Here is a 17,775-nt window from a genome sequence, read left to right as displayed (position 1 = left end):
TGAGTTAAGTTCATTTTCCCCTGCTGGTTAACTTTTAAACCAGCACAGGTCATTACTCCCATCCTATGAGCGGGAAAAGCACAACAGGAGTGGGGATAATGATTTGCCCACAGCCATAAGCAAGTTAGTGTTTTCAGGCCACTGTTTTATCCTCTGGTCTCCCTGCCTTATACTTACCAAGCACATTTTGTTTATAGTAAAGAAATTAAACTGAAATAATAAACCAATCAGTATTAAATTATTAACATCTCTCTTTTTCAATACTGTGCTTTGTAGATGAGGACAGAGAGACAGATGTGTTTATAATGTTCAATCTGTTGAACCTGAAAATAAAAGTGTAGGCTGCCTAACCTAAATATAGTCATCAACTCATGGAGTTGCCACCATATTCAGAGTGTCTGTGATGCAGCACTAGAAAAGATTTTGTAAAGCAAAATTCCGCTGAATGTGCTCATAAATATTAGAATATTCTTGACATGCTACGCTGAAAACATTCAATCTGAGCTGTGAGCAACTAGCATTGCATATCAATTTTTGGAAAATGCTAGTATTTGTATCCAGAGATACTACCAGCAATACAAAGTGGCAAGATACCGAAACTGGCATTATAATGCCTTACACAATTATTTTGGGTCGAAGTATCCCATTGTACATAAATTCACATAATGAAGTTCAGTACAAAGCATACTAACAATGAACTTGGCACAGAGAAACAGATCAGCAGCTGCACTGGTACTTCAATGGAGAAAACTATTTCAATGCTCGATGTGTACACAAAATTGTCTTTGAAACTGAAATGCAAATAATATACATTAAAATTAAAATTTCTTAAAATAAAATTCAGGCTTGCTTAAAATATAAACCAATTCCAGAATCAAGGTTTTTGGAGAGCTGTGATTAGCTGATGAGAGGTGTTTTAGACAGATGATACAGTAGCTATGATGGCACTCTATCATTATTGCCTTGCTTTCTTTTTTCCCCACACTAGTTGTTACAGTTCATGTAAATGACTCTGAATATACTTTTTATAAAATCTTTTGGAGATACATTAAAAAGTCAACAACTGACAGAAAACTTGTCTTCCTCCATGGTTGGAGGAAAAATGGAGCATATTATGCAAATGTAAAACAATGTAGGCATTACTCAATACAAACAATGCTAAACAGTATAATTTTAAAAAAACTCTCAAATGTAGTAATTGATTTTTCATATCTGCATTAAAGGTCTCCACTCTATGTAATTACATTTTGTAGGAAACATCTTTAAATGATGTCGTGCCTATTTACAAGGAATTAGGAGAATATTATACGAGCAGGGTCAGGAAAATACATTTTGCTGTGATTGTTTTTTCAAATTTCCTCCCCCAATATTTAAATCAGACATTACTACAACTGCTACAAAGAATACCGATTAAAAGAGAAGAGTTGGTTTGTTTGTGTTTTAAAAACAAATCTTTAGAGACTTTCTTCCCTTCCCTTTAGGATGTATAATTGGCCAAACTCTCATCTTTTTAGCATTTAAAAAGTCTGCTTCCATGTAAATGTATCCACCTAAGTACTTGCTCTGGAGACCAGGTGGGAGATGGGCAGAGGGTTTTCAAAAGAGGGAAATGAGCTGGGTATTGGGGAATCACCCAATATCCACATGGTAAAGGAAAGACTGGTTCTGGACCTGGGGAAACCCCTTTCAAGGTCTGCCTATGGATGCAAACTTTATTCATGGATCAAGCAGCTGTCAGGTGAGATGTGGCAGATGATTGTTATCTAACCAGCCTTCACCTCTGTGGTGAAGCTTCCTGCCATAACACCTCGGCCAATACAAGGGCTCCTTGTGTCTTGCCTCCTCATCAAAATGCCTTTCCTGACCCATGGAAGAGCTCCCTTTTAACGGTACCAGCAGTCTGTCAGATCATGTGGATTTTTTAGCAGTTTCCAGGTATTGCTGAATATGGCAATGTGTATGGTTTTGTAGGGCAAAGTCTGACTTGTTCAAGAGAACAACATTGGAGGCAGGCCTCGAGAGGAGGTGGAAGTCCCTCCCAAAATGGGAGCTATATAGTTGGAAAAGATCAAATGTACACCCGCAAAAGTTTCCATATCAGTTTTGAACCCTGCTTGGTCTGCCTCAGCATTTGAATGAGGCTGAAAGTGTGGACTGAGATCCATCACTGGCTCTGTAGCACTGCCAAGCCCAACACTTGTGCTCTTTGCCACAGGGCAGGAAGAAGTGAAGGAGCCTTTTAACCTTCTATCAACATCAAACCCTGCTGCCCTCAGTAAACAACAATCCCTGCTTTGCAGCAGGTGTTCAGTGCTGCCTGAAAAGTGTCTCTGGGATACAAAGCATTACATGGACCTCTTCTGAAAAAAAAAAAAAAAAAAAAAAAAAAACCCCAAAAAAAAAAACTAGAGAAAAAAAGAAAACTATGAGAAAAAGAAAAAAGAAGGGAAGAAAAAAGAAGAAAAAAAGAGAGAAAAAAAGAAAAAAAAGAATGAGGAAAAAACCTCCATAATGACTGCTGCTTTTGTTTTGCACGTCTTCCACCTCTACAAAAACACAAACATAGGATAACTACCCAGCAGCCCACTGTTAACATCAGTCCACTGAGGATGCAGACTGACTTCCACCTTTACCAGCTACCACAAATCACTTCCCAAAGCTGCCAGCCCACGGCCTGCATTTGACCTCCTACGTTTGTACTCTGATATACTCTACCTCTCAAACTTTTAATTAAAAGAGAAGAAAAAAGAAGTTCATCCAAATCAATTCAAATGTACCGTTTCTCCCAATTACTGTGAATGCAGAGGTCATCATCATATTGCATCATTACATTGAGGAATAATCTAGCATGAAGGCCTATAAATTAGCTTAAATAGCTTGTGTGTTTTCATCCATAACAGCATATTTCATAAAGATATACCACTGCTTTTCTGTGTACAAGAAGCTAAATTGAACAGGCACATAACATCTCTTTTATATGAACTTTAATGAGAAGAGCCTGATATGAACCTTCCCTCACCACCTATCTATGAAATTTAAACATAAGAAAAAAGAGATCTTATTTGATGCTTGCACATTAGACTCTGATGCTTTTGACTGACTTTTTTTTTCTGAGGAATGCACCACATTGCTGGCACTTCTATTCAAAACAAGCTTGTGTTTTAAAGGAAAGGGTTCAATATTTACAGAGACATATATAAGAACACTGCTGACATAAAACCCTAAAATATAATTACAACTTAATCTAAGGAATCATCCATTTTAAGAGAAATAATAGCTGCATGAAAAGAACAACCCAATCCCCAGATTTTTATCAAGGGATGCTAGTTTAGGACACTGTATATCAAACCTCAAATACCTTACATACTTTCATGTCCTGACAGTGGATCACCTTTCAAAAAAAAAACACTGCAGTGCACCTACATGCTGTAAACAAGTAAAAATTCTTATAGAACCCATGTCGCATGCTGAATTCTTCACAAAAAAAATAAAGAAAAATCAGAGAGAGTTCCATCAGTTTTATTTTGGAGTACTGGTGAGCACATACGTAATGACTTTCACCTCTTGAAACCTTTCTGCTTCATTCTTATGCATAGACTTGAAGAGACATTTATGTATTTGGCTTGTTGCATCAACTCAGAGGATAGAGTTACTGTAAAAATTTACATTACTGCAGGCTTGTAGTGATGAAGCAGGCAAGCACAAGAAGAAAGCTTTTATTGCATTTATTTTAGATTTGATGGAAAAGTGTAGTCATTTGGTATGACAACAGCCATCATGAAATTTCATTTGTTTATTGATTAAATTATGTTTTATTTAAGCACAATTTTTTTGAAAACATTGAAATTTCAAGATAAAGCACAAATTGGACCTATCCATCCAGATGGTGTTGCTCCTGAACTGATCATGTATTTCAATTTGCTGTACCCACTTTAGTTTATAGTTGTGACATTTGCAATGCACCAAGGACACTCACTGAAAATCAAAGTTAATTTGAGTAAAACAGTATTCTATATAGACTCCACACCAAACTCTTTAATTAAAAATGGGAAAAAAAAGTTTTTGTTTCTCCTATAATGCATAAGTCGCCTATAACAAAGACGGCGCTTTATTTAAAATGGATTTACAGAATTCTTTATTAAATAAATATATTTTTAAATCTCAATGGCTTAGGTTTTACTGTAACTCATTACTCTGTTGAAGGTCTTGGAATTACAGGTGGATCAGTCCTTTGGTGCAGATAATAGGTGAAGGACAGATTTTTAAGAACTAAGCAGCACTAATTTTCAACTAAGGGTACAGCTTGCTGGCAGTCTGAGTAGACCTCTGAGCTTTTCCCCCACTCCTGCCAACAGCGTTTTTTCCTGTCTTTTTGAGGCACAGGCTGAGTTAATTTTGGGTTGGAAGAGTTCCCTGAACCTGCATGCAGGTGCAAAAAAAAGAGGACAGCACTGCGCAGGGACAGATTTAGATGGCTGAAAATACTATGGGTCACCTTGGTTTGAAATGCACCGCATGTTTCCAATAACTAATATAAGTTTCAATCCCCTAAACTCCCAGACATAACACTGTTTCTTATATGCAACACTACACCCATTCATCTGATTTTTCCTGATTTGTTTCTCACCTCATTTATTTCAAAAGACTCAAAGAAGAAAAACACCTTGTCCCCAAATCAAATTTAAATGTGTATTCTGGGTTCTTATGATTGGGCTTTGTAAGTTTTTAACCTTGTTATGAAGTCATCCAAAGCTGGTAAATATATTTCTGATTCAGTAGGTCTTCTAAACATATTCTTTTTGTCTTAATAGAACTACTGTATTACTAAAGATAACAAGCCAGGTTATAAGACAGTTAAGACTGCAAATACTTGCCTGCAATATCAATTATAAATAATAGGAATTAAAATCATTGTCAATACCTGTGGTTAAAGGCAGATGAGTGACACTAGTTAGACAGGTGAGAGTAAACCAGGTTGATGCTAATGTTGCTCCAGATAAAAGCAGCAGCAGTATAAACTTCAGCATGCCCCTGATAAAATCTGCAAACCTGAAATAAAAGCACAGATCAGAGCAGTACAAATGCTGATTTTCATATTTTTATTTAAATGCGATGCTTGACAATTAATTCAGTATATTCCCCTTAAACATTTTGGAGACTATAAAAAGAATCTAAAAGCTGTTTCTCATTTTCAGGAATAGAAAAAAAAAGGCGTTTTTATAGAACGGTGATATTTCTAGCTGTCAAGCTGAAGAGCCACGGATTTTTTAGCTGTCAGGAAATAACAACCAAACCAGAACAATTCTCAAGGCATCAAATGAAAACACTTGGTATAGAGGAATGGTTTGCTTTTTTTTTTTCCTTCTGCATTTGTTGGACACAATATCACACCACTACATCCATCGCTGCTTTGTCAGTGTTTGCCAGTCTCCCTTGGCAGACACAGAACTCCATTAGCATATGAGGAGGCTGCTGTGTTTCATTCAAGACATAGTTAAGTGTCCAGATTAATTTTTGTGGGAAATGACAAAACTCCAAATACCAGAATCCCAAGTTGAAGATAACAAGGAACAGCTTCTGAGTCCTTGGATGCACTGGTGAGGAAGCTCTTGGTGGCTTAGGCAAAGGAGGAACTCTTTATACAGGGGGTCACTCTGCCAGTGGTTGTTTTGAGTTGAAATGTCCCAGAAACCAAGAGCTTGGTGTCACTCCTCTCCTACACATACCCCGTTGACAGTCTGGGGAGCACAACCCCACAAGCCCTTGGGTATTCTGGCTGTTATACCACCTGATGACATAATTGATTTTTTCATTTTTTTTTTTTAATTTTTCTTTCAAGGAGATGGAGATGCATTTGAGCAGTGCTCGCATGGAATAATTATCAGTGCAATTGCTCTTTTCAACAGGGATTTCAACCTAGCTACTAAAAAAGATATATTAGAAAAGCCCATGTCATTTATTCACAAGTAATTTTCTATAATCTCCTGCTTAGGAGATGTGATTTTGGGATGGATAGGTTAGGTATGTATGTCTCAAGCACATCTTCTACCCTCACAGCCTCCTACCTTGATTAGGCTAATGGCAGCATAATCCACCTAGGTCGATCTGTGATGAAATTTGTCCAGCCATCAGCTAACTGCCTTCTCTGCCCTGACAAAGATCACTTTACAAGCAGATGCCTTATAGCTTAATTGATAAAAGAGACAATGCTACCAACATTTTGAAAACTAGGAACCTCAGCTCCACATATACCATAAGAGATGTAGGAGTAATACAATCAAACACTCCTCACCCTCCCAAACCAACTTCTTTCCTCTTGTTTTGATTCTCCCTGTGCTTAATTCCACATTGAATTTAGCAGTCAGTAATTCAATAAGCAGTAGTGGGAGATCAATGCTGCATATCATCTTAAAAGTTTATGACTGCAGTGTTGAAGTGGCTTATGCATTCATCTCCAATAGCAGAGGTCAGCTGCTACTGTTGCTTTTCTTCTGACAATCCAACCCAGCAATCAAGATCATCTCAATGGTTTGGCAGTTTCTTTAATTATTCTTTGGGATCACTAGGGTCAAAATCAGCAATTTTAAAAGCTCTGCAGAAGCACCTCGAAGTGTAAGCTTTCAGCTTCTTCCACAGAGACTCCCTGTCTTGCCTGCTGGCAGACAACATCATTATTCTCTGTCCTTACAGGCAAGTGCAGTGATGTAGATCCTGTCTAATGAAACATAGTGTGAGAAATATCAGCCTTCTGGGAGGGACATTCACAGACAACAGGTCTGGAGGTAATCTCTAGGGAATCCTCTATCTCTATCCTACCACCAGGGATACGTGGAGATGGGAGGATGATACGCATCTAAACCATTCACAACAGTTCAGTGGAGAAAATAACTACCTTTACTGAGCAGCTGCAACTCTTTTTGACCCAAAGATCCTGGTTTGGGTAGCAGTGTGCTCCAAGGAGCTCTCAGATATCACAGGAGTCCGAAAGGGTCAAATGTCCCCCAAAGGTAAAGGTTTATGCAGCTACTGAATTCAGCCAGCAACAGAAATAATGGGGAAGAAATAAAATAGCAACCTAGCCTGAAGTTGGTAATTGAGGGACTTCTGCTTCTTGTCTCGTTACAGGAGAATAAAGAAGACTGTAAATCTAGTCAACTCTTCAGAATACTTGTTTCAGTTAAAAAATTATTTTTATCCTCTGACCTGGGTATCTGCTTTCAAACCCCTCTGTTCTGTTTAAATCCTTCTTCATCATCTAGCATGTAAAGGGATGTCTGCAACTGCTAAAACAGTAGGCACAAGAGGAGATAAGGTGTATACTTACCCAGACACAGACCTCTGAGCCTACTGCTGGTACTAGTCTCCAGCATCCCAGGAGACCCAGCCTAAGGCTGTATCCTACAGTTAAAATCACAAACTTGTGTTGCTGACAACACTGTCTGTTGCTAAGGAAATTATCACCATGTCATAAAGTTTCAGCACTTTGACTACACTGCAGGTTAGAAGTGGGAAGAAAAACTGAGCCGCAGAGGACAAAACCTCAAAAATATCTGCGATCATTGGCAAATGGGGGTAAAAATATTTTAAAAATCTGAGGAAAGGGAATATGCTTCCATGCAATGACACAAATGTTGCTCTTTGACACTGCTTTTCTTCAAACCAGTAGCATTTGAAAGCTAGCAATGGGTACAGCACCTGTCAACTGCCCAAAAGGCCGGGCTTTTCAATTATAAAAATGCATCACACAAATTAGCTATACATGTAAGTTCACAGCTATCAGGACAGCAGTGGGTGGAGATCAAGAGGATTTATGTGTAATGCTGAGGAAAACTTGCACCACTTTGAAAATGAGATAGAGAAACAAATTTCCAAACTGGGCATTACTTCATATATAGATGATTTAATACCTACTGTGATGTGCAGGACCTAATGTTCCAGGGCATTGCTCTCAGGTTGTTAAGAGTTCTAAATGATAGAATCTGCATTGACAAAAATGAAAGAGCAAATGCCTAAACTGCAGCAATTTTGCTTTGATAAATTAGCAGGGAAAAAAAAAAAACAAACAATGAAAAAACCCCCACCCCAAAACTAACAGCTTCTTAAGAGGTGGTTAAGGGAGAGAGCTGCTTGCTTGGCAAATCACAGTTCTGACACTGAAATATATCAACTTGTCAGCTTTGACAAGAATCATTACTTAATTTTCCTAATTATAACTTTTAGCAGATTACAGTCAGACTCGTCATTGATTCAACCCTACACAGATAAATGCTGAATAGGCCTAGGAGGGAGAGTCATCCATCAGGAGTGACAAATCATCTCCTCCCTCCCTTTCTGTATGCGAACCCTCCCATTTGAACTGTACATTGACCAAGTTAGAAAGACATATTTGGAGACAGACTGCTGGTATTTCCTAAATTTACTGAATGCCACAAAATATGGGTGTTCAACCAGGTTTGAAATCAAAGGTTTGAAGCAGTTAAAGCGACTGTCAGCGTTTCCTGAAACTTAACCCAGGCGATATATTAAATAAATTAATCTACCATAAAGACTGAGATTTGCATGTTGGCATTGAGTCAGCAGACTCTCTCCTAAAAAAGTTAAGTGAGCTGCTAAGGGTGCCCCTCTACTACTGAAATGTTGCAAATATACTAGAGATTAATTCATGATGGAAAAGATTAAACTAGCACACTACTTGTGCTTCAGCGTGCAATCTATGGCATCTGCGTCATTTACAACAGTTGGTTTTCAGCATCTCTTACAGAGAAAACCTCGTTATCTGAGCTTAGCTAATCAGAAGCAACTCTTTTCAGAGGAAGTCAGGGCATGAACTTTGTTTGGCTAGAGTCCTTTGGCCTGCATCTGGAGTGGATGGGAGAGAAGCGCTTGTTTCTTTTCCCTAGGTCAGGAGTTTTTTCCTCTCCTTGTTGCAGTTGCTAGGCAGCCTGCAAAACGTCAGGATGAGAAACCTCACATTTCTTTATGCATTGTGTACTCTGATGAAGCACATAAAATAGCAAGTGAAAAAAAGAGAGTTTCAATTTCTGTCCTAAAAAGATCCCTCCCTGTGTCCATAATCCTGCAATGACTGCAACCATTAAAGATCTCTGCACTTGTGCTAAATTCATTGCAGAACTGGAGTCTAAAGAGTGGACACAGAGAAGCCAGGACAATGCTCAGGTATCACAATGCAAGGGGAATGTGTGATTGGTTTTAGACAGTTTTATAAACTCATTGCTCAAGTATCTCCTGAAAGACTTTTTCTTCCTCCCTCCATCTCTTTTTCTAAAGAGAACCTCAACGTAGAAAAAGCAGCAACCTTTTGGAAGGGCAATCCATACTTTGCTGTTCCTCTCCCCATGTCATCATCATTCATGATGGCCACAGCAAGCTGCGTCTGGATTTATAAAAATGCATAGATTCACCCATACTGTAGTCTGTAGGAGTACAGCAGAAAATAGGCTAAACAGGAATCCAGCAACTTGGCCAAAATGGGCCCAGACTAATTTCTCTGTGGAGGAGCATAAAATTATGGTGGGTATGCTGCCTGTACTACATTCCCTATATCCCTTTGGGAATCAGTATGCCCAAAAGTGTTGATGGAAGGAGACAGACATTAATTTCTTCAATGTCTTCCAAACGTGCTACAACAGGTTCTCCTTTATACCAGGCAGCTGAATTCACAAGAGCTGTGTTTAAAAGCAGCATACAGGAAGCCCTTGTCAGGAGTTACAGTCTGACTTGCCAAATTCAGGTATATGCATGTGGAATTCTCAATTCCCAACAACCTGGTACAAATTATTCCTCTACAAAAAACACATCATAACCCCAGAATGCATTTTCCATTTCAAGTTTCCAAAAGAAGAGAGAAAACAAGTTATGTTACTATGAAGATAAGCTAAATGACAATCCCAGCTGAAGAAATGAAGAAGGACCTGTAATTATTCCTACCTTGCCATTGCTATGCCAACAACGCAACCTCCAACTATAGACCAAAATCCAATCCAACCTGCATCTACCTGACAGGAAAAAACAAAACAAAACAAAAGAGAGAAATGCATTAAAGCTGAGAAAATAAGACAATGTTACTTTCAAAACAAATGGTGTGCAGGAGCTGTAAACTGCTAACAACAGCCCTTGACAACAATCTGAAGTGCAAGGCTTTTTCTAGGAAAGGAAATAAATTCACTACAAGGAAGTATGACTAAGTAGTCTATGCCCTAAATGTGACCTCTCTTTATAGAATCTGAGTAATGTCCTCTGTTTTTTTATAATACTCTATCAAAAGCTTAGAAATCATCTTCTCCCCACTTCATCTTTTCCACCAGGCACACATTATTTTCTTTCCCTAAAGGTGCAGCAGCCAACAACACTACAGTTTGTTTACCTGCCTCTTCCTTCTTGTCAAGAGGTGTGTACAGTTCTGAAAACACTTGCCACTGATGGAGAGTCAGAAGAGAGAATTGTGACAGTTTGGGATGCCAAAGCTATGGTTTATTTTGTTTAAAATTTCAAGGAGAAAAGTGGTCCATATGTATTAATAGCTGCTTAAACATAAAACCTGATAAAACTGTATGCTCTTGCAAAGTAAAAACGTGCCATTTACAAAATGGCTGCTGATTATCAGTCAGGAGATACTTACTTGGCTTACGTGAACAGGCGTTAATATCAAATCCAGAACACCAGACCAGCCAGAGAAAACACCCAGTGGTATAGCATAGGCTAAAGCAATCATCAAGAATCGGAAATTGCTGTGAAGATAAAACATTGCAATTAGCTGCAGGTTATATTAGAAATCACACCAAGATTAGCCAGTACAGTGAATGACACCTTCTATGTTCTGCCCATCAAGAAAAATAGCAAAGGTCTGACAGAGGAGTGAGCCACGAAAATCAAGAAAGGTATCCAGCCCTGCCACTGAATTTCCAGTGGCTGATATGTTACTGCCTTAGCACTGTGATGATAGAAAGAGCCAGTCTCTCCACATGGTTCAAAGATTTCTGTAACATGCTGGGCTCATGTGTTTCTCATTTCCACAAGGAATTCTTCCGTGCACTGGCATGGGCAACCTCCTTAGCCACAGTGTAGGTTAGGAATAATAAGCACTAATTTAAATGATGAAAAGCATATTTCAAGAATAAAATCAGAGCTTCATGCCTCTTGAACTGAACTTTAAAAAAAATAAAGCAAAAAGAAACCCTGTTTTATTTTTCTTTGTTTTGGTGAAAGCAGGGAGAGCTCTGGAAATTAGATGGGTACAGTTGCAAGAGTGGAAAATTTTGACAAGTTGAACAGGCAAAAACCAGAGACAATACAATATAACATTCTGCTCTAAATAGTCAACGTGTTCGCTTTTCCTCCCAATAAAATTATTTAACCTTTAGTATTCAGGGAAGGTGAAACAGTCAAAACTGTGTTACCATCTTCATCATATACAGCTAAACAGGGGTTTAGCCAACAACTTTCCCCGCTCACTGCAACTGAAAGCAAATGTGAAATCTTTGCTAAGAGACATCCAGATTTTCCTCAAAAAATGTTTCAATTTTGGATGAAAACCAGAAAATATACTTTGGACTCTGCAACAGTGATATTTTAAAGCGAAGAGATTCTATGGTGATTCCAAGGTCAGTTATCCCATGGGCTATCTGTGTAACCACAAAATGTGGCTCCCTTCAGTCCCAAACTATTTATGTAAAATTGATCCTGATCAGTACCAGTTCCTTGGCATGGAATGGCAATTTGATAGCACACAGTTAAGAAAGCCAAGAGGGAGAGAAAGAAATTCGATTACTCTCCAAAACATTCAGAGGTTTGCAGCTTACACTGTTTTACTCCCCTAGATGATCCACGCACAGCACACCAGTCAGTGTTTTTTTGCACTCTTCTTTTTCACACATCCTCTTCTTGAATAACACATTTTCATCACATGAACATATCCTCTGCTTTCAGTATCATTTGTGTCAAATTTATTTTTTAATGCAAAGAAAAACAACTCCCAAACTTTCATCTCTTCTACCCATTGGTTATTTTTCTCTGAATGCTATCGTTTTCCTGACAACTTTTTTTCTCTCTTAAGAATGCCATATTCTTATCCTAGTCTATCTTGTATCAATCTTGGCATCTGACGCTATTTAATACTATCCACGTGAGAACCAATTCAACATCTGTAAAATAAAATAAAAAGGAATTTTGCATGGACTTTAAATAGCCATGTTGTAGATTGCAAAGAGGGAACATGTCTGAATGCAGTCTTCCAATATAACACTTGCTGAATATTCAAAATATTTGGCTACCTGAACCTCAGCTTCATTAAAGAGCTACTTTTGAGGAAGTGAGAACTTTGTAATGTATTTGACCAAAATTTCCCATGGTGTATTTTTTTTTCTGTAACTCAAGCAACAAGATAGACTCTCATGTGGGACAGCTGCTCTGTGCCCCATCCAACTCCTGGTACCAATCCTAGAGAACCAACTCTGCATCATGACATCCTCCAATGACAGAGGCTGCCACTCGGCCTAGTCTCCAGCAGAAGTGAGGTGACAAAGATCCCCAGACATCATTCTGCCCCCTTGTCCAGCAACAGCTAGTGCTGCCTACATTAAGTGCTAAAGCTGTTTGAAACATACATCTTTCAGCAGCAGCTCTGCTTTTCATGGCTCCAGTCGCTTGTATTTGTTTTTGCAATTTTGCAATTACTCCACTGAAAATAGAAAAATGTTCTGTCTGTCACACCATCAGCTGGTGAACCCACACTGTTTTCCATCATATCAGTGATGACGGGACATCAGCATTAGCCTCTCTTAAACCACTCTGCTGGAATACAAATTGATTTTTTCTCCTGATTTTTTTTTTTTTTCAGAAACCTATCTAACGCTATCAGAATCTGTAAGACAGACTGGTTCAGAGGGGAGCCCCATCAAAGTCAGTCATCATTTTCAGAATAACTTTGACAGTGCCCATTAACATCAGGCACGCTCTGAGCAGCTTCCATTACTGGATTGTGATGTTGATGAAAGTTTCATTGAAGCAACAATGATGCATAAAAACCCTATTATAAAATTTCAAAATTGCTTACATAGTCCCTTGAAAATATAAAAGGCACATAACTGGCTAAAAGCATCTAATTACCTCAAAGCAAAAATCACAACAAGTTTTCTTAATATAGATTTTAATATTAATCAACTATTTACGTGTATTAGGATTTTTTCCATTGAGGTCTGCGGCATATTCCGAACTGGGAAAAAAAAAAAAGTTGTATTTGCTTCACCCAAGAAACTGATAAAGGGTACTGCACTTTTTCTAACAGGAATTCAAACTACACTTGTCACAGCATGTGATAGACTGTTGAAAGATTTGGGCTTAGCACCCAAACCACGAATAATCTGTCGTCTCCCACTGCAGGCTGAGAGAGTTGGTATCAGGAGATAACCAGAGATTAGCTAACTGTTATATTCTGTCAGAAGCAGGAATCCTCCAAATCAGAAGGAAGAATCAAGTTTCCTAAGAAAGTCCCCAAAAATGGCCTACAGGGGATGGCTGACCTCTGTTGATGGTATAATAGAACTCTGCAAGAAGCAGCTTGTGTAGATGACTGCCCAAGGACCTGAAGGCATGAAGGAGTGTGGGATCTGAAAGGATGTGACAGATCCTTTTGGTGTCCAAGGTAAAAAGGTCAATGACTTCAATGGTAACATTATGCTATGCTGCTTTATTTTGAAGTAATAAAACTGCAGCCTGAGGGAAAGAAGAGGGAAATGATGAACATCTCAATTCTCATGAATGTTTTTGGCGCACAGTTGAGTCAGCCCACCAGCTCACACACATCCCAAATGCCTTACACACAGTTCTTATACCACAGGGTAAGTCTACAGTAAGGGGAAATCATGATTTCTTAGTACTCATCTGCTGGTTACCTTCAGTCTACACTACTAAGTCAAAAGAAAGGCTCTCTGAGCCAAGAATTATGAAGCCTAGATTAGGCAGGCAACAGAGCTTAGAAGCCTAATGAGCCAGATGATGGACTTCTCCTGAAGCATGGTAGACACCATTTTATTCTATAAAACCCAGTTGCTTTGATGGATTGTTGCTGAAAGGCTCCTCAAGATAAGCAGGTTTAATGATGAATTGTTGATTATTTCATGTACAGAGGAATGAAGAAGTGCCTTTGATAAAGGGTATCATGGAAGAATGCAAAAAGACCAGAGGGACGGGAGATATAATTATCTACCTGTCCATGTTTAAAAAAAAACCCTCTTGGTTCTTGGAGACACTATAAACTATGTTCATTATTTAAGAGTACAGTTTGGTTTCACTGGTTGAGAATAGTAAGCCACCTTTGCTGTTTATATCCTGACCTTACAGTATCTCAGGTCCACTGTTTACAACCCTTTTAACATGGAATCTACTGGTTAAAAAGCTCCCAAATGGAGCACTGTCAACGGAAATTTTATATTTCACCTGCGGAGCCAGTTGCTGTTTGGATTTCTGTTCAATGGCAACATTTTTACTACACAGCCTCAGGCAGGGTCCAACTGCACATCAGCTTGGGTGAGTAAGAGCATTACTATATGTGCTAAGTGTCCTTAGGGGAACTGCTATTTTTTAATATCCTGAGTAGGTCACTTTGCAGACTTAACCAGTCAGCTGTACTCACACTATCTCCCGACTGCCACCGTGCTCCAGGATGAACATTCAGGATTAAGCGTCTTGCCAACTATTTTCTCCCCCAAACAAAATAAAAAGCCTCCAAAAAGAAAAGGAAAAAAACCCCCAAACACACGACAACAGGGGATGAGTTGTTTTCACTGCCTCTAAATACACTTATTGAAAGTACGGCCCACAAAAGATCTGTAATACTTGAATGGCTAATGCTCCATTACTATCAAGTTTCAAGCAGGCCTTTATATGCAGATTCAGCTTCTATCACTTCATCAGACAACAAACAATTACAACAGGAGTCTGAAGCCTCCCTGTGAAGTCAGTCACACTCGGTACCATGGGAGCAGTTCTTTGCCCCAGGAAGTTCATCTCTGCAGTATCATGTACAGGGCACGGGCATTCACAATTATCTACCATTGATATTACAGTTCCTTTAGCTGTTCCTTTGATATGATATTTTCATTACACAAGACATTTGCAAACACTGGGGGGAAGTAGGTCTGTGTCTTACCAAAAGAGCCCAAGTGCAAAAAGCTGCAGAGCTGTCATTTTATTTGTAACTTCTTTCTTTTTTTAAACCTAAGAACTTAAAGGAAGCTAACTAGTCTTTGAACCTGTCCAGAAATACATCTGGAGATATTTTTCCTATTCCCACTTCATATTTTAACATACTTAATGATATTTAATTGATCATATCACAGTTTCAGATAGTTTGTTCATTGCTCCCATGGCTGAATAATCCTTCTAATGACAAGTAAACTCAAAATTCATTCCGATATAATAAGCACAGACGAAGGCAGCTTAGTCAGTTAGGTTTGACCAATGTTGCTAACTGTTATCTCACAGCACACTGTTAACAACCTCGTATAACCTGCTGTAACAGAAGCATTGTATAAAAAAACCTGTGACAAGAGAATGAGTAAAGCACTGTTGGTGCTAAAGGACTCTGGCACGAAGCCTTGAGATATACCCAGTGATTTAAAATTTAATGTCTGCTTTTCAGCAGTTAGCATCCTTTTATGCCTCAACATGAATAATTAATTTTATTTTGTTTAAAAGCACTACAAACCAACTTGTTTGCTCAGTGAGAAGATTAAAGCACACTTGTTTTTATTTATTTAGGTGCTGATCTGCTTTGAAGTGGAACCCAGTGAGGTCCTACCTTAACAGTCTGCAAAAACTTCTCCTGTAGCTGAGCCGCTGACTCGCTGCAGCGACGCTGGGAGGGAATGGAGGGCGCGAGGGGAAGTAGGCCAACGCTGCGGAAAATATCAGGGAAACCATTCCAAATTCTAAGCAAGAGGGCAAAGAAAAACAAAACCGAGAACAGATGTTAGCATCAACAGACTTATTTTGGTACACTGCTGTTACCAGCCAGCCTCCGAGACATAAATCCCACCACAAGTGCCTTAGTGCCCCTGACAACAGAATTCGGTAACTTGAAGGAGAATTTCTTTTTTCCCTCCCCAAACAAGATTTCAAATTGAGATGGAGAATCAATGAGACTGGTAGTGCATGCCAGTGTTAGGAGCTGCAGAGAACCAGGCTCACACATGGGGAACTCAGTAAAGCAAAAGGACACTATTGCTTTTTCTCCTTAGAGAGAACTGCAATATGAAGATTTGGGCACATTTCCTCACGATGGAAGTAATGCAGTGCAGGAACCAGCAGGCCAGAGACTTTAAACAGATGGGACTGGGGAAGCCTCAGGGCATGGAATGACAATTACTCATTGCACAAGATGATGAAGGCAAATGAAAGGTCAAGCAAGGCAGCAGTTCGGACACAAACAGTTTTACATGGCAAAGGAAAATAAAGAGAAAAGTGCAGGAGCAGCCATGGCTCAAGAACTGAAAAAAGTACAGGTAAGAGGGAAAAAAAAGAAAGAATACAGCTGTTTGCAGATGCTCCTCTTGTTCAGCAGCAAGTATTCTAAATCTTTGAAAAATTTCATAGCAGAAGGTTGGAACTGAGCTTGAAAAGTGACGAGCACTTCACAGAAAATACTCAGTAAGTCCCATGAGCAGACATTCTGAGGAAAAACAACTCTACCAACAGTCAGTCTAATTAGTTTTACAGGCATTTTGCAATGTATGTCGTGTTCTCCACAGTCTTCAATCCCAATATTTCTCCCATCCCCTTCGAAAACAATATTCTTTGCTGCTGCAGAGAAAAATGTATGGCTGAAGTGTGTTATCTTAAAAGAACCTGTGATCTTATAACAAAGAAGTGTTCACTGACACCACAAATAAATTCCAGCAGAGCTGGATACTCAATTGCGTTCATTTTCTTTTTCCTCTCTTTTTAAATAAATCAATATGAACGTGGCGCTTTGCCAGGTCTTCTGCTAAACCAGAAGAAAATAAATTCAGGAAACAAATAACAGAGTCTAAATGGATCAGCTGGAGATGGGGAAAGGAAAGGAATGCTTCTATTCAGTATATGGGAAAAAATTCTACACTAAATTTCCTTTGAAGGCATACTGGGAATGTGACAATGCCATTCTTCACAATCAAGTACTAAAAGATTCATTTTGAATCATGTGGTGTCTTTTCCTTCTGTAGTCTAACTGCATGTTTTGAGGGCCAAGGGCACTTTAACTAGACCTCACTCTATCTCCTCTGCTCTCTGGAAAACAGATTAATTTCTATCGTTGTGTACATTGTTTCTGAAACCATGAGCAGTGAATAAAGAACTGGCCATAACTGATCATCCTCGAACTAAGAAAGGGATGAGATGCTTTGTCACTACAGAGCTGTTTAGTAAAAGCTGTTTATCTGCCTCCCCTGATCCTAGGTCTACACACAGGTTTATAGCTATACATATGTACATGCATACACACATTTTAATCACATATTAAAGGAAGATTTCAGACCGCAGACAGGTATAGCCAACAAGAATGTGATCACACAAACCTGTAAGTTTTGTTCAAGGTACTAATTATTTAACTTTGTTATACTGCAGTGCTATAAGGGAAAAGGCTAGATCTTTTTCTGAAGAATGCAAATGATGATAATTTTTTTAAGTCACAGCAATATTTTATAACAGGTGCCCATCTGAGGCCTCATCTGTGTGCTGCCTCAAGATTTCTGCCAGTCAAATTGCTGCAGCACAAGCAGT

The 17,775-nt window shown here is 38.9% G+C and overlaps 1 protein-coding gene across 1 annotated transcript in view; it reads right to left on the bottom strand.

The window, feature by feature from the left end:
• The window catches only part of SLC49A4 (solute carrier family 49 member 4), a 64,795-nt gene that overhangs the window by 10,893 nt on the left and 36,127 nt on the right, over positions 1 to 17,775 (bottom strand). The window contains exons 5-8 of the mRNA XM_027636402.1: positions 15,818 to 15,947; positions 10,640 to 10,748; positions 9,949 to 10,016; positions 4,922 to 5,049 (exon numbers count right to left, since the gene is read on the bottom strand). Coding sequence (XP_027492203.1) covers positions 4,922 to 5,049; positions 9,949 to 10,016; positions 10,640 to 10,748; positions 15,818 to 15,947 — 435 coding nt within the window. The remainder of the gene's footprint in view (positions 1 to 4,921; positions 5,050 to 9,948; positions 10,017 to 10,639; positions 10,749 to 15,817; positions 15,948 to 17,775) is intronic.

The sequence above is a fragment of the Corapipo altera genome, unplaced genomic scaffold (assembly GCF_003945725.1).
Source record: "Corapipo altera isolate COAL_440 unplaced genomic scaffold, ASM394572v1 45, whole genome shotgun sequence".
Taxonomy (NCBI): Eukaryota; Metazoa; Chordata; class Aves; order Passeriformes; family Pipridae; genus Corapipo; species Corapipo altera.
Note: the sequence above shows the minus strand (reverse complement) of the source record. Positions and strands in the feature narration are given on the sequence as shown.